Source organism: Oryctolagus cuniculus, chromosome 11 (genome assembly GCF_964237555.1).
Source record: "Oryctolagus cuniculus chromosome 11, mOryCun1.1, whole genome shotgun sequence".
Classification (NCBI taxonomy): Eukaryota; Metazoa; Chordata; class Mammalia; order Lagomorpha; family Leporidae; genus Oryctolagus; species Oryctolagus cuniculus.
Genome location: NC_091442.1, coordinates 6,955,289 through 6,977,333, shown reverse-complemented (window position 1 = coordinate 6,977,333; position 22,045 = coordinate 6,955,289). Strand labels below are relative to the sequence as shown.

At 43.3% G+C, this 22,045-nt stretch overlaps 1 protein-coding gene across 4 annotated transcripts in view; it reads left to right on the top strand.

The window, feature by feature from the left end:
* The window catches only part of DOK5 (docking protein 5), a 159,778-nt gene that overhangs the window by 51,523 nt on the left and 86,210 nt on the right, over nucleotides 1–22,045 (top strand). For 2 of the 4 annotated variants that reach the window (XM_008274150.4, XM_008274151.4), the window contains exon 2: nucleotides 21,287–21,394. In XM_008274150.4, the coding sequence (XP_008272372.1) occupies nucleotides 21,287–21,394 (108 nt within the window). Of the gene's footprint in view, nucleotides 1–21,286; nucleotides 21,438–22,045 lie in introns of all 4 variants that reach the window. The other 2 variants (XM_070051663.1, XM_070051664.1) reach the window with 1 other exon arrangement.

Below are 22,045 nucleotides of genomic sequence, written 5' to 3'. Positions count from 1 at the left end.
GGAATATATCAAAGAGAGTACAGTACCATAAGATACTGAGAGAGATGGGGCTGTTGCTGTGGCATAGTAGGCTAAGCCTCTGCCTGCGGCACCAATGCCCTGTATGGGTGCCAGTTCAAGTCCCGGCTGCTCCTCTTCACATCTAGCTCTCTGCTATGGCCTGGGAAAGCAGTGGAACATGGCCCAAGTGTTTGGGCCCCTGCACTTGCTTGGGAGACCTGGAGGAAGCTCCTAGCTCCTGGCTTCGGATCATCCCAGCTCCAGCTGTTGCAGCCATCTGGGGAGTGAACCAGAGGATGGAAGACCTCTCTGTCTCTCCCTTTCTCCATCTGTAGCTCTACCTCTTATATAAACAAACAAACAAACAAATAAATAAAAAGATATTGAGAGAGTGAACAAGTGCTGCCATAAATACAGAATTCTTATTGTAGTTATATTTGTTTTATTTCCTTGTTATTGTTGTTAGTTTTTTACTGTGCCTAATTTATAAAATAGGCTTGTATCATAGGTAGGTGATATTGGAAAAATCATGGTAGATGGAGGTCTTAGTACCATCTGAAGCTTCAGGCATCCTCTGGGAGACTTTGGACCTGACCCCCATGGATAAGGGGCCACTGCTACGATTCTTCTCTCATGCTGGCTGGTAGGTAGCACGGGGAACGACTGATTGTTTTTATGACCTGGGAAATACAGAGCAAAGGTGTTTTACTGCATTCCAATAATTTTAGATTTAGACTTTTTCTCTAATCTTTTATAGGTAATAATGTAGCACACAATTTAGAAAATAATAACTGACCTTTAGCAATAGCTAAACACTGGATGCCTTACACAAACTTAAGGAGATGTGCAATTGTCATCATTGTTTAACAGATGAAAACCCTGAAGCTCAAAAGGGCCAGTCGTTTGTTTGCTCAAAGTCAGATGGATAGTGATATTTTATAACCTGATTTCATCCCAAGCTTCCCATTGTTACAGCTTAGGTTGCACTTCTCTCAATATTGACTTTATGATTTAATAAACAACCTTTGATTTTTTAATCACTGTGTATTATTTGACTCAAAGATAAATTATTGCTTTTGATAAATAAAAGTCAAGTTAAAAGATGGAAGTTGTATTTCTGATTGATATTGTAATTTTAGAGAAAATTTGCTGGTGACTGTTTTGAAACAGTGGTGTCTGGACAGTGGCCCGAGTAACATGGCTTCTTCCTTCCTAACCCTCTCCCTGTGTCTGTCCTGGTGGTGACTTTGGAAAGCGCTCCTTCATCCTCAGGAGTAAATTCAATCCTTGAAGAATGAATTCACCAAGAAGATGGCAGTGTAGGTGGACTGCCGATGATGCGAAACCAGTGGTTCTGAAGATCTGCTTTGGATCAAACCTTGGGGTCTGAGCTCAGGCTGTAGGGCTGGTTCAGAGAGACTTGAGTTCAGATTGTGGCTCTGTTGCATTTTAGGTGTGTGATCTTGGTCATGTTGCACAGTCTCTTTGCCTTGATTTTTCCTTTTTAAAAAAGTTGTGTATAGCTGAGTTATTAGGCCCTCATTCACACTGCTTGCTGGACAATTAAATGAGAAATTACATGTTAAATAAGAGGAAATTTTAGAAAGTTTGTGTAAAGGGGAAATAAAAGATAAATTTACTTTGGTACAAAAATTATTTAAATTCATACATATAAAGGATATTGAAAAAGTTAATGGAAAAGTCATATCATAAAATAACTGATTTTCACATTTTATACCAAAATCAACATATCTTTTAATCCTATTTTCCTTGAATTTTTTAGTTTTTAAAAAATTAACTGACTTTTTATTATTTGAAAGGCAGGGGCATGGACAGAGACAGAGACAGACAGAGAGATCTGCCATCCACTGGATCATGCCCCAAATGCTTGCAACACCCAGGGCTGGATCTGGCACCTGCATGTGGGTGGCAGGGACCCAGCTACCTGAGTGACCACTGCTGCCTCCCAGGGTGCACGTTAGCAGGAAGATGGACTAGGAATAGGAGTCAGGACTCGAACTCAGGCCCTCTGATGTGGGACGCCAGTGTCCCGGAGGCATCTTAGCTGCTCTGCCGAATGCCTACTGCCACACAGACTTTATTTAAAGTGGCCTAGTACCTCACTGAGCACCCATGACAGGAAGTAATGAAGGCCGGTGAGGATGATGATGATGTACCAGCATAATAAATTGTTAGTATATTGGCCGTGTTCAGTATCTCTCATCCTTAAAAAAAGACACAAAACAAAAAACACCTTGCACATAATTTCAGTTTGACATCTCTTCACAGCAAGAACAGATTTTGCAAACACGTTTCTTCACTGTAAAATGCCCATGAAGATCTGCTGCTGTTTCCTCGATAGCCACCCAGGCTCCCTTCTCTTGAATTCTTGGCTTAAATTTTTTTACATCCTGACCATTATTCTTCAGCTGTCTGCCCTTTGCAGGTAACATCTGTTCCTCGTGTGTGTGTGTGTGTTAAGAGTGCTTTCTCAACCATGGAATTCATTTCTCTTCCTTTCGGAGAGAGTGACATTCTAATTTTCTGTACTGAGCCCTTGGACAGAAGGACTTTTACTCAGCATTGCTCCAATAATGTAGAGGGTGGAGGACCCTGCCCTGCTTCTGGAATCATTATCTTGATTCCGGTTCAAAATAGTCAGTTTTAGTGAAAACGCCTTAATTAATTAATTAATTTATTTTTTGTCATGAGTGATTGGCATTTCCCCAATTTTGTTAGTGCCTGCTTCTCACTGGGGGGATGTACTTGTTTTAGTGTATGTGGAAATTTATTCATTTTGAGGTTCCGTGGTTTTAGAACAAAACCCAGTGATGTTGGAAAACACTGACATGACGAATGACCACTGGGGCCTTTCTCCATGGTATAAAAAAAAATAACATTTTTTGGAATGACTTTTTAAATAAAAGCTATGTTACATAATTATTTAAAAGAATATTTGTTTTAAAACAGTGTTTCTTGAAATGATCTGAATGTTGTATTCTGCGTATCCTGGTTTTTATTTTATGTCTTTGTCTCATATAGAGATGCTGAGACTTATTTGGAAAAGTTAGACCCATTCTGATGCTGTTTATTTTTTTATTATTTTTTTAAAGATTTATTTATTTATTTGAAAGTCAGAGTTACACACAGAGAGAAGGAGAAGCAGAGAGAGAGAGAGAGGGAGGGAGAGAGAGAGAGAGGGGTCCTCCATCCGCTGGCTCACTCTTTGATTGGCCACAATGGCTGCAGCTGTGCTGATCCAAAGCCAGGAGCCAGGAGCTTCCTCCAGGTCTCCCACATGAGTGCAGGAGCCCAAGGACTTGGGCCATCTTCCACTGCATTTCCAAGCAACAGCAGAGAGCTGTATTGGAAGTGGAGGAGCTGGGGCTCAAACTGATGCCCATATGGGATGCCGGCACTGCAGGCGGCGGCTTTACCCGCTACGCCACAGCGCTGGCCTCTCTGATGCTCTTTAATACTCAAATCCAAAGGCATCATTAATGAAATTCTAAGAACCTCATGAATTCTTGCTACAGCTTTCCACCATTCATTTATTTGCTCATTTGTTTAGTTACTCAGCCATTCAAAAATAAGGAAATTAGAACTTAGTGCTCTCTTAGGCCTTGTGGTCCCAAAGTGGTTAAGATAAAAATATGTACTTTTTTATATTTTAAGGAAGGAGACAAAAAGTAGAAATGCAGACAAGTCAGTAAGCAACATTACTTCCGATATTGATTTAAAGTCAGCGTGGGAGGCCTGGGGGTACTTTATGGTTGGTAGGTGAGGAAGTTTCTCTTGCGATGACAGCATTGTGTAGATTGTGAATGAATTAATGGCCTCAATTACTACCTTAATCTTTACCCTGAGACTTTATTGTGCTCAACCACTCTGAGTCTAGGCTTAATCATGAATGATGAAGTATTAGCAAACCTGACATAAGCAAAGGTATATAAAAGCATTTATAGCCTTTCATTTCCAGGAACGGTGGGTAGATGAGACTATAAACTCATGACTGTGTATATAAATCCAACTTGAGAAGATCTGAAAGGCAGAGAAAAGAGCTGTTGGCTGACTTTGGCCTCACATATCCCACTTCTGGAACTGCAGAAGTTAGCAACCCCAAAACACCAACAACACAGACAAAAAAAAAGCCCAACAAGAGCCTTCTCTCTCTGGCCAGAGAACCAGGAAAGATGACAGCCTAGTAAGACAAAATTTCTAGATAATAACTGCTGACAACAGCTGGGCACCACAGAAAAGACCATGGCTCCACCCTCATCCATGAAGGCAGAGTGAGAGACCTAGACTTCCAACCATCTGAGTCAATGGTTAGGTGGCTCAACACCTCACCCAGGGAGTATCTACAAAAGCCAAGTAGGGAGCCAGGCCTCCATTCTTGTTGTAGCAATGTTAGAGGGATCCAGAGAGAATATGTTTAGCTAAGATACAAACTCTCATAGCATAATATCCTGAAATGCTCAGGTTCCAATAAATTTTCTCATCATACTAAGAATCCATAGGATCTGAAACAATGGATGCCAACCTGGAGATTATAGAAATGATAGAACTGTATGACAGACACTAAAGAAACCACATTAAGAATGCCTTAATGAGCAATAATAGACAGGCTTAAGACACTCTAAAAAATAAAATCTCACTAGAGAAACAGAAATTTTCCCCCAAGAGAAACATGAAGAAGACCCAAGTGCAAATTTTAGACCAGAAAAATACAATAACTCAAGTGAAAAGCTTAGTCAATGAGCTCAACAGCAGAATGGAAAGATGGAGGAAGATAGAACAAAAGAAATTTCTCAGTTGGAACAACAGAGAGAGAAAAAAAAAAAACCAAAACTGAAGTTCTAAGACCAGTGGGATTATAATGAAAATTCTAACGTTCATTTTATTAGAGCTCAAAAGGAAAGAGAATAAAAAGTAGTAAAAATGTTCTCGAAGAAATAATGGGTGAAAGGGGTTGGCAGAAAGTTTACTCTTTTTATTTTTTTAATTTTTAATTTTTTACTTTTTGACAGACAGAGTGGACAGTGAGAGAGAGAGACAGAGAGAAAGGTCTTCCTTTGCCGTTGGTTCACCCTTCAATGGTCACCGCGGCTGGCGCACTGCAGCCGGCGCATTGCGCTGATCCGATGGCAGGAGCCAGGTACTTATCCTGGTCTCCCACGGGGTGCAGGGCCCAAGCACTTGGGCCATCCTCCACTGCACTCCCTGGCCACAGCAGAGAGCTGGCCTGGAAGAGGGGCAACCGGGACAGAATCCGGCGCCCCGACTGGGACTAGAACCCAGTGTGCCGGCGCCGCAAGGCGGAGGGTTAACCTAGTGAGCCGTGGTGCCGGCCAGAAAGTTTACTCTTAAATGCTCAAAGAAAGGCACTCTCAACCTTGAATCCCATCCCTAATGAGGAGTTGAAATGTTGTCAAAGAAAACCAAAGAGAATTGGTCACCTTTGGACTTACCCTAAAAACCGTAATTAATGCAAGAGTTCAGAACAGAAGGGAATGGGTGTAGGAGGGGCTCCTGAAGGATCATGAGGGATGGAAGAAGTCAGCGAGTGAAACTGTAGGTGAGAGCAGCAGGTCTTTCTTCCCCTTTCAGGTTTTCTAGACTGTGTTTGACATTGAAGCAAAAATTCTATCACTGTCTGGGGGGATGACTCTGAATGTGTGTAGAGGAAGCAAGACAGTTATAAATGGGATATTTAGCATTCACTGAAGGGTGGTAAGATTGATCCCAGAGAAATGATGACTTCTGTCCACGCAAAAAACCTCTATGTGAACATTTAGAGCTGCTTTATTCTTAACAGCCAGGAACTGGACACAAGTTAGATGTCCTTCAGCGAGAGAAAAGGTAAACCAATGGTGATGCATTAATATCATGGAATACTAGCACGTGGATGAGTCTGCAGAGAATTGTGTTGAGTGCCAAAAGCCAAGTTCCGATGGTTGCGTACTCTATGATTACACTTACAGAATGTTGTTGGGGCGCTGAAATTATTTGAAAGGCGACTGATCCCCAGATGATACAGAGACTGCGGGGTTGGGGTGGGGAGTAGCTGTGATGGAAGGGCAAGCAGTGATGGAAATGTTGTGTGTCCTGACGTTGGGGTGTGCACTAATTATGATATACTATAGTTTTGCAAGGGGTGGGGTACCTTTTTCCTGCCGAGGTCCATTTGGGTATTTACGTAATCATTCTTGGGCCATACAAAATTAACAACTTAAACATTAGCCTGCTGTTTGTAGATTGAATTTCGAGTCCCGCCTATGGTTGCCTTGGCAGTGTATGACCGAATGATTTCGTAGACCTCATGTGGCCCATGGGCCAGATGTTCTCCACCCCTGCTTTGGAGAAAACTGGTAAAGGGTACAGAAGATTTCTCTCTAGTATCTGCTACAACTGTATGAGAATCTCTCATCATCTTCAGATAAAAAGATGAACTAGAACGTAAAAAAGCATTTACAAGGTCCTGCTTACTCTCTTGGGCTCCTGTTTGCTGCGGGAGAATAAGCCCCTGTAGCCTGCTGAGGAATCAGAGGCTGCCTGCTGCAGAACTGCGTTGTCCCAGGCCACCTCTAAACACGCCATGGCTTGACTGCTCACATGTGAATGAACTCGGCGGTGATTGATGAAGCCGGGTCAGACTAGCAGAACCGCCCACTCAACCGTTACAGTCGCAAGAAGTGATAAATGGTTGTTGCTCTAAGCTCCTAAGCATTGAGGTGGTTTGATAGCAGGGATTTCAGATGCACAATTTCTACCTGAGACCTGACGGAAGAGAAGTAGACTGTGTGAACGTCACGGGGAGAGAGTGCTGGCATAGGCTGTTATCCTTTGCCGGACAGCTCCTGGCTCCTGGCTTCAGATCGGCACAATTGGGGAGTGAACCAGCAGCTGGAAGACCTCTCTCTCTCTCTGTAACTCTGACTTTCAAATGAATAAATAAATAAATAAATCTTAAAAAAGGGAAAAAAATAAACTACTGAGATCTGTTAGTTAGAAGCTAGATAAATATAATTGCAGTGACTTCTTCCTGCAGTTTTCCTCTTTGCTGTTACTCCCACTTTATAGATGTGGAGAACAGAAGGCATTGGAGGGAAGGAAAAAGGAACTTAGCTTTCTTAGCTTTCTTTCTTAGTGCTGGGTCTGTGCACAGGGGTCAGCCTTGTGCTCACCAGGGAGGGGTTTCCTGTGTGACAAGAATGACCTGAGAAATTCATGGTGGATACTGATTCCAGGAGGACTTTTTCAGAAATAGCATGACTCCTTTGGATTATATTGAAAATGCATGTTTACTACAGGCCATATATTTACAAGTGAAGAATATGAAGTGAAGGAAGCAGCCAAAAAAAAAGAAAAAGAAGTGTGGGGTAGGCAGTGGCCAGTACTGGCAGGTTCTGGAATGCCTGGTTAAGAGGCTGGATTCCACCCTGGAGGCAGCGGGCAGCCACAGGGAGGCTTTCCCCAGAGGAATGATGGGGCGGGCTTAGTGTTTCAAAGGTCAGCCCAGATGTTCTGTGGAAAGTAGATTAAAAATGGCAAGAAGGAAAGCAGGGAGCGCTCTGAAGAGCCGCAGGTGGTGTCTGAGATCAGGGCGGAAATGAAGGTGTTGCTCTTGCAGCTAGGGGCAGGGGAGCAGGACTTGATGACTGATGGATTGTGTTAGAAGACAATTTTCAGAAACAAGTAAAGTCACGGCATGCAGACGCGGAGCGAACATGTGTTCAAGATTCTACTTAACTCGCTAATTGAATGAAGGAACAAAGCAGAATGTTGTAAGAAGTTCAAAGGGCAATTGAAAGAACCCACATGTTTATATATCCATAGCAAAGTGCATGCTCAAAGGAGGCAGGTCTGGCTTCATCCTGGGGGTGGGAAAATCAATGGAATCGCCAACAAAACAGGACAGGATTTGCTTCTTTACGCACAAGAGTTATTTCGCATTGCGATCAGCTACCTAAGGTTTCCAGAGTTGGAGAAGAGTTCCCACAAAATAAGAGGCAGATCATCCTGTAAAAGTTACCTATGGAAGCGCAAATATTTTTCCCCTAGAAGGGTGTGTGTGTGTGTGTGTGTGTGTGTGAGAGAGAGAGAGAGAGAGAATCAAATATAGTTCATAATCTTAATGAGCAACTGGGCCCTATTCCCTGCATGAACGTAAGAATAAAAAGCAAAGATAACCTCCTTTTTATACTGAATAATTTATGAGTGGCATTTTCTATAGTATGAATATTGTTTTACAGCATCATTTTTAATGATGGCAGTTGTCCAGTTTACGGATATGCTGCAGTTAATTAAACTGCTCCTCTGGAACACTTAGAGTATTTCCGGTTGTGCCAAGGACCCTATTCCCGTATGTTTGCATGTTTCCTTAGTCATTTCCTTAGAGCAAAGTTCCTAGAAGTGGTATTTCTAAGTCTAAGTGTAGTCCTAACGCTGCCTCCTGGAAGGTTGTGCTGATTTAGTTCACCATAAGTAAGGGGTTCACATGGGTGGTTTATTGCCCATGAATGCTTTTTGAGTGTTTTCAGTCCTCTTTATACATATTTTATTTTATGATTCCTTATGGCACTTTTGCAGACATTCTTTACCTTGCTAGCCATTGTGCAAATTAGCATTTCTCTCCTTACAAATGAAAGGTCTATGCAAATCATTGGCATAGAATCAGATTGTTTACACATTAAAAAAAGATTTGTTTTTCCTTCATAAAATACATGCTTCGGATGCAGCTCATTATTTTTCTAAGTGGAATTGGTAGCAGCCTCCATGTAATGATTCAAGGATAGCAAAGAACTCCCTCCTTTGCACTCTTCTCATACCAACCTCCGAAATCTTATCACAGCAGAGTCATTAACAGGGCAGGGAAGTTTGAATATCTTAGTCTCAGAGATGATTGGGCGGAGTCTGATATTGTAGCAGGAGAAGTTTGCAGGCAATGGGGTATCAAACTGCCTCCCTCCTTTGTCCTGTTTTTTCTCTGGTTAGTTTCTTCCCTTGACTTCTAGGTTGTCACAATCAGCATCATTGTCTGTGCTGTTGGAGAATCTTTGCACTGTGGTGTTTTCAGCCATCTGAAGATGATGGAGGAGTCTGAGATCTGAGTGGGCAGCCTTAGTCGAAAGGGAGTGGTCAGGTGCTCATGGAGAAGTGGCGGTTCAGCCCCAGGGAGTGGCCTCACGGGCCAGCAGGGAGTCCAGGACCCAGCACAGTTTGCTGCCGCCATGACTAAGGAAGCACAAGAGGCTGAGAGTTAGGTGAGGAACGTCAAAGAAAACTGAGACTGGCACGAGCTGTGTCTAGTGTTAGACTTGCTCCCTGCACTTGGGTTTCTGGACTTCCATCAGGGAGACTGAGTAAGTTCTCACTTAGGAGAGAGAGTATAGAATCCTTTCCTTGTGGACTACAAGTCTAACTTCAAGTCCTGGATTAGTTTCCAGTTTCAGAAACACTTTAAAAACTATGACTGTAGGTGAACACTTGGTGCTACTGAACTTAAAATCATAAATGCAAATGTCATGCTGAAATAGATCAGCTATAAAATGGTCGTCCAGATGAAAGAACATATGGTTACAACTGAATGTCTCTTTTTAGACTATGATAAGCTTCAAATTAAACTTTTTACAGATGGCTCGACCCTCAGCATGAGTTTCTGCATCCCCAGGAATCCAACTTTTTTGGAAAAATCCTGGAGTAATGGTTAAGAGCCTGCTTTCCAGAATCAAGCAAACTGAAGTGAAATCCTGGCTTATTTCTACAGGTTCATGACCTTGACTAAGACGCTTAGCTTTACTAGGGCTGTGTTTACTCATCTGTAAATAGGGGTGATGTGGGGAGCAACTCGGACTAGACTAAGTTACTGGAATTAAGACTTATTCTATGCATCTGCTCTCCCACAATATGGCGCTGGGAGAGGAGTAAACAGCTTCTACATAGCTGCCTCTCACCAACTTGACAAGCTGCAGGAGCTGCTCCTGATTGGAGGAGAGCAGTGTGCTCTGCGTGTGGGTAGCAGAGTTGGGATTGGTGGAAGAGGACTATAAAGGAGGAGAGAGACAACATGCACCAGGAACAGCTATCTGAAGGAACACCTGAGGAACACCTGAGCAGCCCCCGAGAGAGTCGGCCGGCGGTGTGCCACTCCCCCGCGGAAGTGGGGAAAGTGGCAGGGGGAACCGCCCTTCCACGGAGGTGGAGGATGGCAGCCAACCCGGGAAGGACCAGCAGCAAACCCGGGAAGGGCCGAGCAGACAAAAGAACAGCGCAGGGTCCTGTGTCGTTCCTCCGCGAAGAGGGGGAGCGACAGGGTGATATTAGCACCTGCCTCGAGGATTCATTCAATGCTGAGCATAGAGGAGGTTCAGCATTCTGCAGTACACAGAGAAAGTGTGCAACCAATGCTGGGTATCAGTACTAGCCTCCTGGGTGAAGAAGAATTTTAGAGGGTAGGGCTTGAGAAATGAGTCTCATTTAGCACTGTGTGGCTAAGGATCTGTCTTTAGAGTTTGGAGAGAATGCTCCGAAAAGAGAAACCCAATGTGTTTACAGAAAAGGACTTCTGGCCAAATGGGAAACAGTAGTGACTTAGCTTTCATATAGTACAATGACTACGAACACCTAACTATACCCTAAGGCTAGAGATGGAGAAACTAACAGTACTCTTCAAGATGGCAACCCCATTAATTATAGGGTGGTGATTCCCCAGAAGTGGAAGGGAGACTAGACAATTGTCAGAGGCATTGAAGAGGCTTCAAGTCCATGTTTCCATCTAATTTTATTGAGGTAAAACTTTGACTTGGCAGGAGATGTGAAATATAGGGATTTTCATCTGTGGCAGTCCCCAGGAGGGACATATCCAACAGATTTTTATGCTCATCAAAGATGACCTGAGCTTAAAGAGCTGAGAGTTGAGAAATACTACTGTGGATCAAAGGTTGGCAAGCTGTGGCCCACTGGTTGAGATTTTGCAAATAAAGTTTTATTGGAAGGTGGCCACATCCATTTATATTCTCTGTGGCTGCCTGCATGTTGTATCTGAAGAGTTGAGTAGTGGCAGCAAGGACTGTAGTGTCCACAAATACTAAATTATTTACTCTTTGGCCCTCTATAGAAAGAATTTGCTGACTCTTGTGGTAGACTATAAAGGCCTAAATGATCACATCTTATTAGGCTGTTGTTTACTTACAGCTTACATGGAAGCATTATTCTACTTTCTTTTCTTAGGAATTTTGCTACCAAAACCTGATTTCTGTTATCTTCATCACTGTCCAGGTGGCCTCCAGAAGTATTATGGTGACTCTGATAAAGACTTGGTGATTGGCTGCTAATAAAATAGGAACTCTAAGCAAATTCTCAGTTGGCTCAGTTTAGCTGTGGAAATCATGGTGAACCTATGAAAGTATTCTTTGCTAGGAAAATAAGCCAGTAAACATGTCATGGATTTTAAACCAGAGCTAAACGATTATTCAGGCTATCAAATTTTAGAGAAACAAAAAGACAGTGGAAAAAATAGAACAAATTTTTTATGGATTGGTGACAATTTAAGGCTGAAAATTAGATATAATAAAACCATCACCAATGACCAAATACACATGAAATAAAATTTTCATATAACTACTAATCTGCTTGTGTATCCGTTCGGGTTCTTGGAACTGTGTGATGTGCTTATCTGTGAAAGCTTTGGTAGTACTTTGTATGGATTGACTTGTTCAAATCAGGGGCTTTGAAGAAAATCACAAAGCCTCAGGAAAAAAAAAGAAAAGAAAATCACAAAGCCTCATAGTCTTCAAATTTGCAGTTTTAGATCAGCATTAATCTATGGCACTGGTTCTTATTTTGCCTCCCCACTCCCCCTCCTGGGGACATTTGGCTTGTCTTGGTTGTTGGCTGGGGTGTGTAGGGGAGGATGTTACTGGCATTGATGGCTCGAGGCCAGAAACGCTAATAAGCATCCTACAATGTACGGGACAGCTCCACGCCCCTTGTTGGGGAACAACAGGAAACATCAGTGCTGAAATTGAGAAACACTGATGAATAGGCCATGAGATGTCTCAGCAAAAGATACTGTGATCACATTCTCTCCCAGTGTATTTATCATCAGCATTTTCTACTGTTTATGGCTGGTGAAACTATTCCTTTGGAATGAAATGTTCCTCATTTAAATAAAAACATTTGTTAGTGAGAAAAGTCAATCTGGGGGCATTTGCTGTGGCATAGTAGGCTAAGCCCCTGCCTGTGTTGCATCGCATAGGGGTGATGGTTTGAGTCCCAGCTGCTCCTCTTTAGATCCAGCTCTCTGCTTCTGGCCTCAGAAAGCAGTGGAAGATGGCCCAAGTGCTTGACCCCTGAACCCACAGGGGAGACATGGAAGAAGCTCCTGGCTCCTGGCTTCAGATCAGCGCAGCTCCAGCCATTGTGGCCATATGGGGAATGAACCAGTGGATGGGAGACCTTTCTCTCTGTCTCTCCCTCTTTCTAACTCTACCTCTCAAATAAATAAAATAAAATCTTAAAGTCAATTTAAGTAAAAATCTTAATTAAGTAATACCATAGATGTAATTAACTTTGTGATGTAAAATAATGAATGAAATAGTTGAATAAGTTAATTTAAACAGACTTCCATAAACTATTAAGTGAAAGAGGTATTTTCCTTTTTACTTCAGGATTAATCCAACTCATTTCCATGTGTTACTATTAGTGAGTCTTCTTGTTTTATGTCCTGTTGTCAGCTGTCAGTTATCTTGGGCCTGTGTTTAGTCCTCTGGGTACTAGGTGGCTCTTCTAGCATTTGTAGGGCAGAGGGGGCCAGTTGACTCTGGCACCACAGTTTCCATTTTATCTTCACTGTCTCTCTCAAACGCAAGAGAACATCTTGTGCTGCCCTATTGCGAAGGCCGCCTTGTGCCTCTTATTGGAAATTGTGGGGAGCAATCCGGACTAGACTGAGTTACTGGAATTAAGACTTATTCTATGCATCTGCTCTCCCACAATATGGCGCTGGGAGAGAAGTAAACAGCTTCCGCACAGCTGCCTCCAGTTCAGCCAATAAACTGTAGGACTTGCTACTGATTGGAGGAGAGCAGCGTACTCGGCGTGTGGGCAGCCGAGTTAGGATTGGCGGAGGAGGACTATAAAGGAGGAGAGAGACGGCATTCACCGGGAACATCTAAGGGGAACATCTAAGAGGAACATCTAAGGGGAACATCTGAGGGAACACCTGTGCAGCCCCCCGAGAAAGCCGGCTGGCAGTGTGCCGCTCCCCTGCGGAAGTGGGGAATGTGGCCAGGGGGAACTGCCCTTCCACGGAGGTGGAAGGGATAGTAGCCAACCCAGGAAGAACTAGCAGCAAACCCGGGGAGGGCCGAGCAGATGAAAGAACAGCGCAGGGTCCTGTGTTGCTCCTCCACGAAGAGGGGGAGCGACATAATGGTGCCGTGACTCGGATATGAAGCCTAGGCAGGGTTTAGTGTCGTTCCCCCATGAAGACGGGGAGCGACATAATGGTGCCGTGACTCGGATTAGGAAGCCTAGGCAGGGTTCAGTGTCGCTCCTCCATGAAGAGGGGGAGCGACATAATGGTGCCGTGACTCGGATAGGAAACCTAACTCGGATAGGAAACCTAGGACGGATAGCAAACTTAGGAGGGAAGAAACGGGAAGAACTGGGAAATTACCGGAGAGAGAGACTAGCAAACAGCCTAGGGAAAAGCCGGACGAAAAAGGTGCCGGAAGAAGCTATTGAAAGCCTAGGCATAGACTCAGATACGGACTACGGGGGAAGCTGGGAGAAATCTCTAAGGTCGAAAGCGAAAGTGAAAGCTAGAACAAACAGACTCGGATGCAGACTGTGGGGAGAGGCCAGGAGAAATGAGGGAGGAGTATTGTTGGAAGAAAGCTTGGGGAAACATACCAGGTAGAGAAAAATGTTAGGGAAATTGAAGCCGCGGGGGGCAGGCCGAGGCTGAAACGAAAGCCACTTTGGGATTCTCAAGTTAGCCCGGGAATAGGGGGCGAAAAGTTGAAACCAGAAGCTGAAACGTAAGCCTGGTTGGGATCCGTCTGATTAGCCCGGGGAGCAAAGGACGGGAAGCCAAACCGTGGGGCGGAGACGTATGCTGGGTTGAATTCGCCAGGCTAGCCCGGGGAACTTAGATTGAATGCTAGTGGCGGACACGTAAGCTACGCTGTGTGACTCGCGAAGGCTGCCGCGCGCAGACAGAGCGTGCGGGGCTCAAGTACATAGGGAATGCGGGGCTAGCGCGGAGACCGCGGAGTGTGCGCGCAAAGCCGAGCCGCGCAGAGCCGCGAAGCCTCGCAGATGAGAGAGGCGCGGGCTGAAGCGGCTCAGAGCCGGAAAGCTGCCGAGAAGCAGCCTCGGGGCGGGCGCAGCCGGGAAGCCGCGGGGATAAGAATGAGAGCGGGAAGCTGCGGGGATAAGAGAAACAGAAGTTTAGAAGTAAAGTGAGAGAAATAGGAATGCTGGAAGATGGAAGTAAAATGGGAGAAGTAGGAATGCCCGGAGATAGAGAAATAGAGAAATAGAAAGGCCTCCCCTCAACATGGCAGTGAGAGAGCTTGGATTCGGTCTGCCCGATTAAGTGAGGCGATGAGCACCTGCTGGCGGCTAGCAGCTTATGCGCCGCAGGTCACCGAAGATAGGCACGAACCAACACTAATAAGTCTCCCCCACAATACGGCAATGAGAAAGCTTGGATTCGGTCTGCCTGATTAAGGCGGTAAGCGCCAGCAAGCGGCTCGACCAGAGTGTGAGCCGCAGGTCACCGAACACAGGCACGCATCAGCGCCTAAAAACCTCCTCACAACATGGCGAAGAGAGGACCCGGATTCGGTTTGCCTGATTGATAGGACTTTTAAGAACCTGTGGCAACTCTAGCAAGTAGAGCAGAGTGTGTGCCGCGGGACACCGAAGACAGGCGCCTATCAACGCCAAAAATAAAAAGAAAGGGGGATCTGTGGGGAGCAATCCGGACTAGACTGAGTTACTGGAATTAAGACTTATTCTATGCATCTGCTCTCCCACAATATGGCGCTGGGAGAGAAGTAAACAGCTTCCGCACAGCTGCCTCCAGTTCAGCCAATAAACTGTAGGACTTGCTACTGATTGGAGGAGAGCAGTGTACTCGGCGTGTGGGCAGCCGAGTTAGGATTGGCGGAGGAGGACTATAAAGGAGGAGAGAGACGGCATTCACCGGGAACATCTAAGGGGAACATCTAAGGGGAACATCTGAGGGAACACCTGTGCAGCCCCCCGAGAAAGCCGGCTGGCAGTGTGCCGCTCCCCTGCGGAAGTGGGGAATGTGGCCAGGGGGAACTGCCCTTCCACGGAGGTGGAAGGGATAGTAGCCAACCCGGGAAGAACTAGCAGCAAACCCGGGGAGGGCCGAGCAGATGAAAGAACAGCGCAGGGTCCTGTGTTGCTCCTCCACGAAGAGGGGGAGCGACAGAAATCATCTCAGAAGCCATGGCGAGCACTAGCGGGAGAATCCTCATTAGTAGTCCCACAGGGGAGGCACAAGGTCTGTGAACATTCTGTAAATATTCGTGGCAGTGGCTTGCAAATTAGGAATAAAATGGCTGGGGAACATGTTAAGGAGCAAAGTTACGTGGCGCTACCAGAAAGGTTTGGATTTCGTAGACCTTGGTGGTTATGTAGGAACCCACATGCTGAGCAGTCCTCTTGAGTGATGCTAGCTACACTTGGAGCATCACTACCAAGGTGAATGTGACTGCTTACTCAGACCACTCTCAGCCTTTGTGTGCCCACTTCGCACTCAGCATTTGTGTGCAACACACTGACATCTTCAGCTGCCTTTCGTTAATCAGATTTGCTTCCTTTGTCTCATAGTGAGCCAGCATGTTTTGGTTGATTCCATAGTGACTGCCTGGCAATTTTTTAAAATTTATTTGAAAGGCAGAGCTAGAGAGAAAGAGAGGGAGAGAAAGACAGAGACAGAGACCTTCCATCTGCTGGTTCACTACCCAAATGGCCACAATGGCTGGGGCTGGGCCTGGTGAAAGCCAGGAGCCTGGAAGTCCATCCAGGTCTACATGGTTGGCAGAGATCCACATACGTGGGCCATCTTCATCTGCCGTCCCAGACACATTATAACAGGAAGCTGGATCAGAAGTGGAGCAGCCAGGACTGGAAGTGGCATTTTGATATGGATGCCAGCCTTGGCAGGCACACAATGCTGGCTTCATCCAGCAGTGTTGTGTGTGAATTTATATGGTAGTATTTTTGCTGTTAATTGATTATAAGATTGCACATTTCCCACTACTACTAAACAACAACACCACCAAAAGAAAGAAAACAACAACCCCTCAAGTTGATATAGCGGTGTCAAAGAGGTACAAGCTGAGACTGAACAATCTTCAACTCCCCTTCAACAGCACCTGGAAATAAGGGAGACAGACACTGGCTCCCCTGAGCAGAAAATAAACAAATTAGAAGAAAGAATGTTAGGAAAGCTGTCATTACAGATGAAGCCTGGAAACGGAGGCATGATTGGAAAATGCGAGATCTCGTCCTCGGTAAAAATATGTTCTTTTCTCTTACAGTGGCATGCTTTTTTACACACCTCTAGGATGTCCAGCTGCAGAATGCATTTTCTGGGGTTGCACAAAAGTGAGAGGGCGCCAGGGACAGAGTGACAGGAAGATGGCTGTTTGCCACACCCTGCATTTGGACAGGCAGAGTGACAGTCATTCTCCCTGTAGTTGCAGTCGGCTGATGCTGGTAGTATCTCAAGGAAGCCAAACTTCTCACCAGGTATTACAACACAAGCGAGGCATCCATAAGACTCTGCCTGAGAATGCTGATTTTCATGGCTGACTGCAGCCTGAAAAGGATTTTGTGCTTCCGCTCTTACCAATGGTTCCTCTTAAGCTGCTGAGTCTAGTGGTTAGTTACTTGTGCTCTGTAGGCATGGCACACAGGACTGAGGGAGAATGTAGATGACAGTTGTTAGATTTGGCTGAACTCTTAAGATCTTCGTGAGGGGCTGGTGCTGTGGCATGGTGGGTTAAGCTGCCGTCTGCAATGACAACATCCCATATGGGCGCCAGTTCAGTTCATAGCCTGGCTCCTCTACTTCTGATCCAGCTCCCTGCTAATGCTCCTGGGAAAGCATCAGAAGATGGCCCAAGTGCACTCATGTGGGAGACCCAGATAAAGCTCCCACATGAGTGAGAGGTTTTCCATCTGCTGGTTCACTCCCCAATTGGCTGCAATGGCCAGAGCTGTGCTGATCCAAAGCCAGGAGCTTCTTCTGGGTCTCCCATGTGGGTGCAGGGGTCCAGGGACTTGGGCCATCTTCTACTGCTTTCCCAGGCCATAGCAGAGAGCTGGATTGGAAGTGGAGCTGCTGGGACTCAAACCAGTGCCCATATGGATGCTGGCAGTGCAGGCGGTGGCTTTACCTACTATGCCACAGCGCCAGCCCCATTCTATGTCTTTTTAAAAAATTAATTAAGCATTTTATTCTGAGATAATTATAGATTCACATTCAGTTGTGAGAAATATTATACAAAGATCTGATACCCTTTACTCAATTTCTCTGGTAGTGAAGAATCCCAAAACTATAATAAACAGAGTCAAATCAAAACACTGTCATTAATACCTGATTCTCACATGTCTCATCTGTTTTCCATTTCTATAGTTTTGCCATGTTAAGAATGGTATCTAAATGCAATTGTATTATGTGTAGACTGTTAGGTTTGACTCTTTTAATTTTTATTTATACATAGTTCTCTGGAGATTCGTTCATCTTTTCATTGTGGAGTACTATTCCATGGCATAGAAGCACCATATTTCATTTAACCCTTCACCTACTGAGAGACACATGATTATTTCAGGTTTGGACTATTATGAATAATAACTTTTTAAAAATATTTTATTTCTTTATTTGAAAGCAGAGTTACAGAGAAAGAGAAGGGGAAAGAGAGAGAGAGAGGTCTCCCATTTGCTAGTTCACTCCCCATGTGGGTGCAATGGCCAAGTCTAGGCCAGGCAGAATCCAGGAGCCAGGAGCTTCTTCTGAGTCTCCCATGTAGGTGCAGGGGTCCAAGCGCTTGGGCCATTCTTCCACTGCTTTCCCAGGCACATTAGCTGGGAGCTGGATTGGAAATGGAACAGCCAGGACTCAGATCGGTGCCCATATGGGATGCCAGTGTTGCAAGCAGTGGCTTTACCTGCTGAGCCACAGTGTTGGCCCATGAATAATAACTTGCCTACCGACCTTTTTGGTGGGGGTATAGGTTTGCATTTCTGTGGGATAATTTCTAAATATGCAACTGCTAGTCACAGGTAGCATGTTGGGATCTGAAGAAACTGCCACCTGCTTTTCATAGTGGCTGTGCCATTTTATTTTGCTAGTAGCCATGTATGAAGCATCCAGTTTTTCCATATTCTTGTCTGCCTTTGGTATTGGTATTATTACTGTTACTGGACTTATAGATGTGTAGTGGTACCCCATGTGGTTTTAACTTACAGCTCCCTTGTTGTTAGTGATGTGAACACCTTTTCATGTGCTCTGGGCCATGTATATATCCTCTCTGGTGAAATATCTGTCCATATCTTTTCCACATTTTGTACTGGGCTTGTTTGATTTTTCACTTTGAGATTTCAGACTTCTTTATCTATTGCAGATATGCGCCCTGGGTCAGATTTGTGCTTTGCAAATGGTTCCTTCTAGGCTCTCTCTTCTCTTTTCATTTTCTTAACAGGCATTTTCCACACAGTAAAAGTTTTTAAATTTGATGAGGCCCAATTTATCTAGTTTTCTTTTTTATAGATTGCGCTTTTGGCAAAGGCAAAAAAATTGCTGTCTTGATCTTGAGCATCTTTTTCATTTTTTGCTACAAGTTATTTAGGTTTATTTTGTATTAAAGTCTATTTTGGTTAAATTTTACATAAAGTGGGTATTTTAATGTTTATATAAAGTTGCTTTGTTTTGTATTTTTTGCATCGGGATATCCAATTGCCTCAGCACTGTTTGTTGAAAAGGTGACTCTTCCTTCATTGAATTGCTTGTGTACTTCTGTCTCCAAGTGTAAATGTTCCCTTGGTAGATTCAATGATTGTGCAGTAGAATTGACTTTAATTATACTAATACCTCTGGGTATTTAAGCAATAACATTCTCTTTCATTTAATTTATAGCATTAACATGTATTAACAAAACAAACAAAACCCAAAGCATGGTCTCCTGACTCAGAGAAAACAGTATTAGCATTTTGCTGTTTTCTTTGTCTTTTCCATGTGTTTGTAATATAGTGCAGGACAAGAGATAAATAATTTTATATTTGGCCTTCCCTCCCAGCATAACATATTATTAATGCTTGCCTGTGTATTTATCAATTTCTTCTGAAATACTGTAGATGTGATCTATTATGTATCTTATATACTTCCTATGACTATTTGCATATGGCTGTTATTTCTAGATTACATCATGTTATATATTACATATGTTATATAGCTGCATATATTATAGATATATGTTAGAGGCATACTTTAGATATAACATGTACTGCATATTGACTATATTTATGTGTACCATATTTACTCAAAATAATAACAACCTCTATTATAATTATGCCATCAATCCTTATTGTTGGAGATTGAGTAGTTTCTAATTTTAACTAGTATAAGTAATACTGTTAACATTTTGTTTTATGTTCAACAGTATCAGACACATCTCTTTTCCACTGTAGTCAGAATACAGTGGATTTCGTTTTCTCTTTAACATCCCAAACAAGGAAATTAATGTTATATTCATATAGCCAGGGCAGAAGAGTAAAATGAAATATACCAAACATTGCAACAGCTAGTAGCAAACCTGAATTCCTCACTCATTTGCCAGATACTAATAGAACTGTAAGATTTTAAATTAACTGTGGTTTTTTTAATGACCAGTGTTTTATGTTGACTATATTTTGTTTCTTTTTATTGCCTCAGAGGTTCTTAAACCTTATATTGCATAAAATTTATTTATAGGCTGAATACACAAACCACATATACACGATATTTTGAATCTGATTTAAGGATCAAGGATGATCATGTCTGAGCAGTGTTCACCCACTTGTACTTGAACAGAACAGAGTGTTCTTTCGTCATTGCTTCTTGGGTTTGTGGGGGGGCTGGGTTCCTAATCTTTTCAGATCATTTGTTGTCATTTGCCTTTAGCAGTCACAGGCAGATTATAATAGTGCCACTCAGATCTTTACCATCTGTGAATATTATCATGATTTGAACCCTTGTTAGTTTTTAGGCTTTCAAAGCAACTCATTTGATTTTTCTTTTGGACAGCGCTGCTTTCCATGTGCTCATTTTTTGTGTTTCTCTCTTTGGCTTTATTAATCCTTCAATGTACTCATTTAGTTTACATTGATTATTCCTATCAGCACAGTTTTGGTTATTTGAATCAGATCTACATTCAGCCTAGCTCAGTTAAAAGTCGTAGAGATGGTGATGGTGGTGGCTTACTGGGAGTACAGGAGATTTCCAAGAAGCCTGGAGGAAGGACTGGATCTCAATGTTGGGAACTGAAAGATGGATAAAGACTGAAAAGTCTCCCCCTCCTAGAGCAGAGATGCTGTAGTTCTCTGTGGCAGTTTCCACGTTTTATCTCCCTTGCAGAGAATTCAACACTGTAGCCAACCTCAGTTTATAACCTCCAGCGTTGACTTCCCAGCTCAGGCTGCCACTCTGGCAACAAACTTCAAGCCTGTGGGTTGAATTTCCCATCAAGAATCTGGTTGGTGTGGCTCAGCCAGTTATTTGCTAGTCTTGTGTTGGCCCAACTCTTCACCATCAGTTGTGAGGAATGTCACATGGCACACATTGGCTGTCTCATTCTGCGATTGGCAGTGAGATTTTTAGCATAACAAGTTCATGATTTTCAGATTTAATTGCATTGGAAATTGGAGTATGTACCATGAAGGTCTATGCCGTTCGAACTTATTTTTATCTCTGGGACATTTTCTGAAATGTGCCTAGTGATGTTCTTACCAAAACATGAAGAAATTCACCTTCATATACTAAGTTTCTTTTTATTCTAGTAATTGTCTGAATGACAACATAATATGCCCATTGTGGAAACAATTTTGGTTTTTCAAATTTTATTTTCCCAAAGTAGCATCACACTTCTAGCTTGTGAATATATTGCAGGTGAAAACATCAAAAAGAAAACATTTAAATGCAAATATCAGACATAGCAGAGTCATTGGAAATGCTAAGCTCAGCCTTTGTGTTTCCTTCTAGATTTATCAGCGATGCTGGTTGGTATTCAAGAAAGCTTCAAGCAAGGGTCCAAAACGACTGGAGAAGTTTTCTGATGAACGTGCTGCATATTTTAGGTGTTATCATAAGGTAAGACTCGATTGTGGTAGCTTTCCAGAAATCTTTTTATAAGGTGGTAATTTAGACTCACAAGACCAAAATCTTCTGCTTATTTAACAAAGGTATGAATTATACTTTTTCCAAGGACAAAACACATCTGCAAAATAGCATCTGCTTATTATTTAAACTGGTTAACTTATGTAAAGCCATTCTTCTAGTTCCCTGTTATTTGTTGCTGCTTTCTAAGCTAATAGAGAAAAGTACTGTGTTGTCGTTATGTGAATTTTCTATTTGAGTGAGTAGCCCTACTGCCAACACAGAAGGCTCTTGGATGTAAAGATTGGATCTCCTTGTGTCCAGACAGTGTCAGATGCAGAAGAGATGGTGACTGAACCTTGGGAAATGTGAGTGGCAGTGGGGGTCGGGGTGGGCCGAAAGCAGGTGACCCGTGGAAGAGGAGAAAGTTCTCCCCATTCGCTGACTTACTTAAGTTTGGTGACTAACGTTTATTCAGACTCACAGATTTTTAGTAGTAATGAGACCTCCTTGCTAACAATAATAATTATGTGATAAAATACATCATTCAGGAGTAGAAAATTAAAGTAGATTGGAGATCTCTTTATCATTTGGATTCATAAATTAGGTAAGTCTTTTTATATGGCAATATTTTTTCATGTTCCC